This window comes from Garra rufa, chromosome 25 (assembly GCF_049309525.1).
Source record: "Garra rufa chromosome 25, GarRuf1.0, whole genome shotgun sequence".
In the NCBI taxonomy this organism is placed as follows: domain Eukaryota; kingdom Metazoa; phylum Chordata; class Actinopteri; order Cypriniformes; family Cyprinidae; genus Garra; species Garra rufa.
Genome location: NC_133385.1, coordinates 27,467,822 through 27,479,346, shown reverse-complemented (window position 1 = coordinate 27,479,346; position 11,525 = coordinate 27,467,822). Strand labels below are relative to the sequence as shown.

At 33.3% G+C, this 11,525-nt stretch overlaps 1 protein-coding gene across 2 annotated transcripts in view; it reads right to left on the bottom strand.

The window, feature by feature from the left end:
• tmem266 (transmembrane protein 266) overlaps window positions 1-11,525 on the bottom strand; it is a 104,559-nt gene that overhangs the window by 985 nt on the left and 92,049 nt on the right. For both annotated transcript variants that reach the window (XM_073831389.1, XM_073831390.1), the window contains 2 exons: window positions 4,877-4,939; window positions 154-2,764 (listed from right to left, as the gene is read on the bottom strand). In XM_073831389.1, the coding sequence (XP_073687490.1) occupies window positions 2,118-2,764; window positions 4,877-4,939 (710 nt within the window). In that variant the 3' untranslated portion in view covers window positions 154-2,117. The remainder of the gene's footprint in view (window positions 1-153; window positions 2,765-4,876; window positions 4,940-11,525) is intronic.

The window sequence follows — 11,525 nt, the reverse complement described above, 5'->3', positions numbered from 1 at the left end:
AGGTTTGTTGAGGCAAGTTGGAGCTAAACACTGCAGGACACCCCTGAGTTATAGGGTTTTTTAGGGCAGGGGTGTCCAGACTCCGTCCCAGAGGGCCACCGTTCTCCAGAGTTTAACTCCAACCCCAATTAAACACACCTGAACCACCTGAACCTAATCAAGGTCTTACTAGGCATACTAGAAACTTCCAGACAGGTGTGCTGAGGCAAGATGGAGCCAAACTCTGCAGGACAGTGGCCCTCCAGGACTGAGTTTGGGCACCCCTGTACTAGAGTGTTCTTTTTAGGGTAGGTGTGTCCAGACTCAGTCCTGGAGAGCCACTGTCCTGCAGAGTTTAGATCCAATTCCTCCATTCCCAATTAAACACACCTGAACCAGCCAATCAAGCTCTTACTAGGCATACTAGAAACTTCCAGGCAGGTTTGTTGAGGCAAGTTGGAGCTAAACACTGCAGGACACCCCTGAGTTATAGGGTTTTTTAGGGCAGGGGTGTCCAGACTCCGTCCCAGAGGGCCACTGTTCTCCAGAGTTTAACTCCAACCCTAATTAAACACACCTGAACCACCTGAACCTAATCAAGGTCTTACTAGGCATACTAGAAACTTCCAGACAGGTGTGCTGAGGCAAGATGGAGCCAAACTCTGCAGGACAGTGGCCCTCCAGGACTGAGTTTGGGCACCCCTGTACTAGAGTGTTCTTTTTAGGGTAGGTGTGTCCAGACTCAGTCCTGGAGAGCCACTGTCCTGCAGAGTTTAGATCCAATTCCTCCATTCCCAATTAAACACACCTGAACCAGCTAATCAAGCTCTTACTAGGCATACTAGAAACTTCCAGGCAGGTTTGTTGAGGCAAGTTGGAGCTAAACACTGCAGGACACCCCTGAGTTATAGGGTTTTTTAGGGCAGGGGTGTCCAGACTCCGTCCCAGAGGGCCACTGTTCTCCAGAGTTTAACTCCAACCCTAATTAAACACACCTGAACCACCTGAACCTAATCAAGGTCTTACTAGGCATACTAGAAACTTCCAGACAGGTGTGCTGAGGCAAGATGGAGCCAAACTCTGCAGGACAGTGGCCCTCCAGGACTGAGTTTGGGCACCCCTGTACTAGAGTGTTCTTTTTAGGGTAGGTGTGTCCAGACTCAGTCCTGGAGAGCCACTGTCCTGCAGAGTTTAGATCCAATTCCTCCATTCCCAATTAAACACACCTGAACCAGCTAATCAAGCTCTTACTAGGCATACTAGAAACTTCCAGGCAGGTTTGTTGAGGCAAGTTGGAGCTAAACACTGCAGGATGCCCTTGTCCTATGGAGTTTTTAGATCAGAGGTATCTAGACTCTGTTCTGGAGGGCCACTGTCCTGCAGAGTTTAGCTCCAACCCGATCTAAAAACACACAACCCTAATTAAACACACCTGAACCTAATCAAGGTCTTACTAGGCATACTAGAAACTTCCAGGCAGGTATGTTGAGGCAAGTTGGAGCTAAACTCTGCAGGACTACCCTGTGCTATAGGGTTACTAGAATGTTCTTTTTAGGGCAGAGGTGTCCAGACTCGGTCCTGGAGGGTCACTGTCCTGCAGAGTTTAGCTCCAACCCTAATCAAACATGCCAGAACCAGCTAATTAAGCTCTTACTAGGCACACTAGAAACTTCCAGGCAGGTGTGTTGAGGCAAGTTGAAGCTAAACTCTGCAGGACACCCCTGTGTTATAGGGTTACTACAGTGTTCTTTTTAGGGCAGGGGTGTCCAGACTTGGTCCTGGAGGGCCACTTGTCCTGCAGAGTTTAGCTTCAACCCTAATTAAACACACCTGAACTAGCTAATCAAGGTCTTACTAGGCATTTAGTTGGAGATAAACTCTGCAGGACACTGGCACTCCAGGACTGTCATTTACACTGCCTCAACAACTACTTGGCTGGTCACACTTTTTCAATAGAGGATGTTCCACAAATACTAGACTTGGATATGCACTGATGCCTTCCTACCTCTGGATATTGTCAGCGAAGGCATCATTTTTCATGTTTCGGACACAGCCAGTGAGTAAGCAATAGAGCGAGAGAGGCAGAGAGAGAGGCTGCTTCAGCTGGTGTTGGTGGTCACCGTCCCAAACTTCATGCTCTATGTGTCCGGTATATGGCTCAGTGGAGTATCTGCCGGCTCCATAAGCCTGTACTTCTCCTCCAGAGATGGCTCGGTCCCCTGCAGGTGAATTAGTGGCTTGGTCTGGAATACGCCCAGACTTTCCTGGTTTCTCTTGTTGTATATGTTCACCCTGTGCTCCAGTTCCGGACTGGCCTTTACCGACCCTGCCGGACTGGGCAATTTAAGGTTGACCGGGTCCACCCTGCCTTTTTGCGCTAGGCAGGAGTCCTCAGACAGGGAAGAGAGCAGCTCTTTGACCACCGCGCTGGGTTCATGAACACCCACTTGTGTGCCGAGGGTCAAAGGGCTGCAGTATGGAGGAGGGCAGCAGCGCTGGCCGCTGTAGTCGGAGGTGGAGGCCTCCCGTACGGTAGAGCTGCAGTCAGTTGTGGAGCCCAGCGTGTGGCTGCTGATGCTGTGCTGCCGGGCTGTGAAGCTGCAGCTGGACCGGGACATGGTCGTGCTGGATGCTTCACTTACAGACCTGCCCGTGCGCTCCTGGCCACTGCCTGGGCCATCAGCACTGACGAGGGAAGGTGGCAACTGGTTGGGGTTGGTAGGAAGGTGGACATCGATGGCTGCTGTGGTTATGACACGGGCACCAGGGTCGGGCACCCCGATGTCTGTGTGTACAACAGATAGTATATCTTAGTGCCATCCTAAATATTTAAGAATTAATGACAGTGGTAAACTGATACAATAGACAAACCGTTCTGAGATCAAATGATTAGGGACTTTCGCACTGTGTAGTTCTAGGAACTCAGAGAAACAATTTCCCCCTAGCAGGCCGTTTTCCTGCTAGCATTCGCCGGTTAACCGGTGTTTCGTATGCATGTGGCCAATCAGCATACACTTTGATCACCAATAGTTCCTGCAGAACTGTTTTAAGGGGCTTTCGCACAGGTTTCTGTGCCTCAAACTTAGTTCTAGGAAGTAGCCAACAGGGTGGCTCCTAGACAACCAATTTCTCCCTTGGGCTGTTTTCCTGGCTGTATTCGCACCGGCAGCAGGAACTCTGAAGTGGACGACAGTGATGTTTTTACGCACAGCATTTAGGAATGTCAACAATCAGTAAATAGAGGACACCATGATTGGAACTGTTTTTATTGTGTGCCGTGGGTTTTGTGATAGGAGACATATCATCGAGGCTGAGAAAAGAACACAATGCTGCAGACAACAGGTAGCCAAATGCTGCTATTATTGCTGTTTTCCATGTTCGTGGAGTAAATATTTTACACAGCTTTTTAAAAATGCAGGCTAGTGTTTCGTATGCGTTCACTTATGTCACTGGTAGATTCCATACAACTATTTTAGACCCTACTCTGAAGTAGGAGCTAATTTAGTTCCTGCGGTGTGAACACGCCAAAAAGCGGGAACTTACGCCAATAGTTCGAGCAACTATGAAAAGGTTCCTCTGGTGCGAAACCCCCTTAAAACCGTTTGTAGTTCCTGCTGTGTAAACATGCCAAAAAGTGGGAACTACCGCCAATAGCTCTAGGAACTATGAAAAGGTTCCTCCTGTGCGAAAGCCTCTATTACCATACTCAAATGAACAATGGGGTGTAATCTTATCGATCCTGTCTTATCGATTTATATTATGGATTTTCAATCAAAGTTATTATAGATAACTAAAACTGAAACTAAATTTAAACACAAAAATAAGCCAAAAACTTAAAATAAAATGAAATAAAATATATAAAAACCTTTCTGATTTCAGCTAGTTACCAAATCATCATTTCTCATATAATTTTGGTTTAAGTTGATCACTAAAAGTGAAATAAAAACAAATAAGAACTATATAGACATAAAAAACAATTAATAATGACACACAATAAAATGAAAACTGAAAATATTACAATAAAAACTGATTCAAAATATTAACATTCAAAACTAACCTTCAAAATTATAATAGTATCTCAATTATACTAAAAACACTGATTTGAAGTAAATATTGCACAAATATTTAGTTGTTTTACATCTCATTTGCCTATTTTTTATTTATATGCTTACATACTCCAATATATTATATATACTGTATATTTCAACAATTTATGACCCATAATCCACCTTGCTATCAAAAAACTGGCATCTGACAAAAAACTTGTATCAGTCAACCAATAATTTGGATGTATGTATCTAATGCAATTTTTTATATATTATATGCATAGATCAGGTTCAAATGCTCACTGATGCTTCAAAAGGAAACACAATGCATTAAGCTGGGTCGTAAAAACTTATTTAATTTGAAGATCCAGGTAAATTTAACTTATTTTGTCTTCTGGGAAACATGTAAGTATGTTCTGTAGCTTCTGAAGGACAGTACTAAATGAATAATAAATATTATATTTAGGCAAAATAAGAAAAATGTACACATCTTCATTCTGTTCAAAAGTTTACACCCCCGGCTATTAATGCATTGTGTTTCCTTCTGAAGCATCAGTGAGCATCTGAACCTTATGTAATAGTTGCATATGAGTCCCTCGGTTGTCCTCAGTGTGAAAAGATGGATCTCAAAATCATACAGTCATTGGAAAGGGTGCAAATAGACAAAAATGCTAAAAACCAAAGAATTTGTGGGACCTGAAGTTTTTTTTCTGAAGAAAAGCAGCAGTTTAACTGTTCAGGACAAACAAGGGACTCATAAACAACTATCACTAAACAAAAGATTCTGCAGATTCTGCAAGGTGTATGTAAACTTTTGACTTCAACTGTATAGCACAAAATAAATAACTTACCGCTACTTGGCTCACTGTAATACTGACTGATGTAGTTATTCATATCATCCTGAATCACACTCTCTGAAAAAAAAAAAAAAGAAACAAATGTATGTCAGTCACAACATTGTGATTTAGCAACCCCAAACCAAAAAAAACCTAGAAACATCTTTTACACACAAACATCTAAACTTTTATGAATCACTATGTAGTGAAGTGTGCTACAGTGTAAGCAATGCATTAACGTTCTGATTTTGGGCACCCTAATCTGCTGCTTGGCCTCCTGACCCAAAAAGAAGCTGTCTGCCGTGGCTGTGGCTGTAGATGCAGCGGAGGTCAGCGGCTGGGTAGAAGTTCTTATGATCTGCCTGGCAGAGCGAGGAGTCGACTGCACTCTAAGTGCCATCCGCACATCTCTGGAGACGAGACCCAACTCGCAGCGCCTTTTTAAATTCATTTTTACTGTTTGAAATATTCATCAAACGGAGACTCGGGAGGAGATGGGCAGCCGACTAAAACACCAGGAAGACAATCACAGCCGAATATAAATATCGCATGAGGATGAAGACAACCACACACACTTTTTATTTTTTATTTTTTTTTACTTCTCCCAGGGTAAGAGGGAAAAGAATTGAATAAGACAAATTGTACTTGTTTAAAGCGTGCAATTTAAATTATTGCTTTTACAGAAATACTACAGTTGCTACTGGTTAGGGTAAAGCTTTGAGACATAATTCGTCCCAAAGACATGATCTAGAATAACTAGAATACAAGTATGAGCTTGTTTTCCAGTAAAAAGCCAACATCCTTAAAACAAGATACATTTAAAGGGAAAGTTCATCCTAAAATAAAAATTACCCCATTATTTACTCACCCTTAACCCAACCTAGAGGTATATGACTTTCTTCTTTCAGACGATTACAATTAGAGTTATATTAAAAACGTCCTAGCTCTTCCGAGCTTTATTATGGAAGTGAATGGGTGTTGAGGTTTTGAAGCAAAATAAAGTGCATCCATTCATCATAAATTGCTCCACATTGCTCCGGGGTGTTAATAAAGTAAAAAATAAATATATTTTTCTTACACAAACACATCGATTCACTACAAAAGGCCTTTATTAACCCCCCAGAGCCATGTGGAACACTTTTTATGATGAATGGATGTACTTTATTGGACTTCAAAATCTCAACAGCCATTTACTGCCATTATAATGCGTTGTAAAAAATAATAATAATAATATTTATTTATTTAATTATTTATTTTCAAAGGTTTGGGGTTGGTAGATTTTTAAAAATGTATATTATTATTAATCATAATAATATCTTTGATTTATTTATTTTTTTTAAAATATTGTTTAAATGTTTGGGGTTGGTGGAATGTTTTTAAATGTTTAATAATAACAATAATAACAATAATAAATATACTTATTTAGTTTCAAATGTTTGGGGTTGGTAGATTTGTAAAAAATCTTTAATAATAATAATATTTATCCATTTATTAATTCAATGTTTGGGGTTATGATTTTTAAAAAATGTTTAATAAGAATACTATGAATATATTTATATATTATATATTCATTTATTTATATATTAAATATATATATTTTTATTAAATGTTTGGGGTTGGTAGATGTTTAAAAATGTTTAATAATAATAATATTTATTTATTTATTCATTAATTTTCAAATGTTTGGGGTTGGTAAGATTTTTTAAATGTTTAATAATAATAATATCCATATTTATTTATTCAATTATTTTCAAATGTTTGGGATTGCTAGATGTTTAATAATAATAATAGCAATAATAATAATATTGATTTTTTTTATTTTTTATTTATTCATTCATGTTGAAATGTTTGGGGTTGGTAGAATTTTCTAAACGTTTAATAAAAATAATAATAATAATAATAATAATAATATACTTATTTATTCATTTATTTTCAAAAGTTTGGGGTTGATAGATTTTTTAAAATCTTTAATAATAATAATAATATTTATCCATTTATTAATTCAATGTTTGGGGTTGTTACAATTTTTTTAAATGTTTTAAAAGAATAATGTATACTTATATATTTATTCATCTATTTTGAAATGTTTGGGATTGGTAGATGTTTAAAAATGTTTAATAATAATAATATTTATTTATTTATTAATTAATTTTCAAATGTTTGGGGTTGGTAAGATTTTTTAAATGTTTAATAATAATAATATCCTTATTTATTTATTCAATTATTTTCAAATGTTTGGGATTGCTAGATGTTTAATAATAGTAATAGTAATAATAATAATAATAATAATAATATTAAAGATTAATAATAAGATTTTATTTATTTATTCATTCATGTTGAAATGTTTGGGGTTGGTAGAATTTTTTTAATGTTTCATAATAATAATAATAATAATATACTTATTTATTTATGTATCCATGTTCAAATGTTTGGGTTTGGTAAGATTTTTAAAAATGTAAGAAACTCTTTTGCTCACCAAAGATTACATTTATTTGACCAAAAATGCAGTAAAAACAGCAATATTGTGAAATATTATTACAATTTAAAAATACCACTTTCTATTTAAATATATTGTAAAATGTAATTTACGCAAAGCTGAATTTTCAGCATCATTACTCCAGTCTTCAGTGTCACATGATCCTTTAGAAATCATTCTACTATGCTGATCTGCTGCTCAAGACACATTTCTTTTTATTATCAGTGGGGAAGCTAGAGTTTACAGTTTATAAGGTTTTCAAATATAGCTATTTTTCTTACACAAACACATCGATTCACTTCAGAAGGCCTTTATTAACCCCCAGAGCTGTGTGGAGCACTTTTTATGATTGATGGATGCACTTTATTGGACTTCAAAATCTCAACTGCCATTCACTGCCAAAGCCTAAAAAAGCCAGAACATTTTTTAATATAACTTTGATTGTATTCATCTGACAGAATAAAGTCACATACACCTAGGACAGCTTGAGGGTGAGTAAATAATGGGCTAATTTTCATTTTTGGGTGAACTATCCCTTTAAGTGGAAAGCAAAATATTTTCACAAAAAATATCTTCAGTTAGGTTTATTTTTCTAACCTCACTGGCAGTGCTAAAATGACACAAAATGTTACATTTATTTTTGAAACGAAACAGTGTTCGACTTTGCCGTCAAAACGTAATCATTTTATGAACTATTTATTTTTGGTGTCTCTATCCAGTATTTCAGGAATCTGGTTTCTGAAACTAAGCAGACGTTGAGAGCGATGATTCAACACGATCATGTCACGCAGTATCTCTCTGCGGTCACCCGGCGCAGTAAATTCTCATCCGAACCACAGCGGAGATAAAAGAGACCTCGCTCTCGCTGAACTCTGACAGGTAGCGGCCTCAACTTCAAAAAGCGGCTCTATAAAAAACGAGATCACTCAGCAGCTCCTATATTTTCTGCGTCTTTGTCTTCGGTGCTTAAACGCATCAAACTCCCGTGTTATATGTGTCTTTGAGGCGTCAAATATAAAATATGGCCGCTAAGATACGAGCCCTCGGGCAAACGTCATTCTGTCTCCTCTCCTCCGCTCTTCTGTCTCCAGGGGTCGGCCTGCGCTTTGACAGCGTTTCTGTCCATGTGCCGTTTAGAGGAAAAAGCCACGGGCTGGCTCCTGGTGCCCACATTTCCCACAATCCTCTGGGGGATGAAGTGTGGCTTGCTTGAGGACCATTGTGGGGTTTTTCAGGTTAAAGGAACAGATGTTTGTGCCATAGTTGAACACTCTTTCAGGAGGAACAAGACCCAATGCACAGAGCAGCCTGTGTGTGTAACAGCTGTACTCCTGCCAGACAGATCCCAATGTGACCTGACATGATGTGGGGAACATTATAGCGGTCTGTTATAATGGGATATCATACGATATGTCCTGCTTGTACTGTCACAGTAAATACTGAAGGGATGTTGTTGTCTGTGTTCAGAGGCTCAGAGGAGAAGCAGGTAACTCTGAGAACTGGAAGTAGTTTCTCATTCATTTTAATAGAATAAAGCTAATGGTGGGTAAATTGAGAAAAATGACCAGTTATGAATATTTATTACTGGCCTAGAAACTGTATGAACTGTACTTGTATATAATTAATACAATAATACATACACCTGGATACAGTCAATAAAAAAAGCCCAAAAAGTCCTACATACTATTGTATTATGCAAATTTTTATTAAATAATCTTAAAAAAAAAGAAAACAATAATAACAATATTTTTTAAAACTTTTTTTAAAGTATAAAGATACATACATTTTTATTTTTTTTACATGTTAAATAATAATAATAATTATAAATTATTCATTCATGTTTAAATGTTTAGAGTTTAACATTTTTAATAAATATTATTAATAATAATATAAATAATAAATGTAATTATTCATGATCAAATGTTTGGTGTTGGTAATATTTAAAAAAAATGTTTAGTTATAATAATAATAATAATAATAATAATAATAATATTATTTATTAATGTTCAAATGTTTGGGGTTGGTAGAATTGTTTCAAAATGTTTAATAATAATGATACATTTATTTATTTATTCATGTATGTTCAAATGTTTGTGGTTGGTATGATTGTTTAAATATTTATTAATCATAATAATAATAATATATTTGTGTATTTATTTATGTTCAAATGTCTGGGGTTGGTAGTTTTTTTATTTTTTATTATCATTATTAATAATAATCATTCATTCATTCATTCGTGTTCAAATATTTGGGTTTGGTAGAATTTAAATGTTTAATAATAGTAATAGTAATATTTATTTATTTATTTATGTTAAAAGGTGGTAGGATTTTTAATAATTAATAATAATAATAATAATTATTATTATTATTATTATTTATTAAGTTATGATAAAATGTTTGGGGTCTGTAAGATTTTTAAAGCGTTTAATAATAATAATAATAATAATAATAATAATAATAATAATGTATTTATTCATGTTCAAATGTTTGTGGTTGGTATGATTGTTTAAATATTTATTAATCATAATAATAATATATTTGTGTATTTATTTATGTTCAAATGTCTGGGGTTGGTAGTTTTTTTTATTTTTTATTATCATTATTAATAATAATCATTCATTCATTCATTCATTCATTCGTATTCAAATATTTGGGTTTGGTAGAATTTAAATGTTTAATAATAGTAATAGTAATATTTATTTATTTATTTATTTATTTATTTATGTTAAAAGGTGGTAGGATTTTTAATATTTAATAATAATAATAATTATTATTATTATTATTTATTAAGTTATGATAAAATGTTTGGGGTCTGTAAGATTTTTAAAGCGTTTAATAATAATAATAATAATAATAATAATAATAATAATGTATTTATTCATGTTCAAATGTTTGTGGTTGGTATGATTGTTTAAATATTTATTAATAATAATAATAATTTATTTGTGTATTTATTTATGTTCAAATGTCTGGGGTTGGTAGATTTTTTTTAATTTTTTATTATCATTATTAATAATAATCATTCATTCATTCATTCATTCATGTTCAAATATTTGGGTTTGGTAGAATTTAAATGTTTAATAATAGTAATAGCAATAATAATATTTATTTATTTATTTATGTTAAAAGGTGGTAGGATTTTTAATATTTAATAATAATAATAATAATTATTATTATTATTATTGTTATTATTATTTATTAAGTTATGATAAAATGTTTGGGGTCTGTAAGATTTTTAAAGCGTTTAATAATAATAATAATAATAATAATAATAATAATAATAATAATAATAATAATGTATTTATTTATTTATTCATGTTCAAATGTTTGGGGTTGGTAGATTTTTTAATGTTTAATAATAATAATAATAATAATATTTATTTATTCATGTTCAAATGTGGTATGATTTTTAAATATTTAACAATAATAATAGTATTTATTTATTTATTCATGTTCAAATGTTTGGGGTTGTTAGAATTGTTTAAATATTTAATAATAATAATAATAATAATATATTGTGTATTTATTTACTTATTCGTTATTTATGTTCAAATGTTTGGGGTTGATAATATTAAAAAAAATGTAATAATAATAATATTATTAATAATGCATATATGGTATGATTTTTAAATATTTAATAATAATAATAATAATAATAATAATAATAATAATATAATAATCATTATTATTATTTATTCATGTTCAAATGTTTGGGGTTGGTAAGATTTTTTAAATGTTTAATAAAAAATAACATATTTATTTATTTATGTATGTATTCACGTTCAAATGTTTGGAGTTGGTAATATTTTTTATAATAATAATAATAATAATAATAATATTATTATTATTATTATTATTATTATTTATTCATTAATGATCAAATGTTTGGGGTTGGTGAGATGTTTTAAATGTTAAAAATAAAAATAATATATATTTATTTATTTATTTATGTATGTATGTATTCATGTTCAAATGTTTGGGCTTAAGATTTTTATAAATGTATAATAATAATAACAATAACTATTTTAATTATTATTATTTATTCATGTTCAAATGTTTGGGGTTGGTAAGATTTTTTAAATGTTTAATAAAAAATAATAACATTTATTTATTTATGTATGTATTCACGTTCAAATGTTTGGAGTTGGTAATATTTTTTATAATAATAATAATAATAATAATAATATT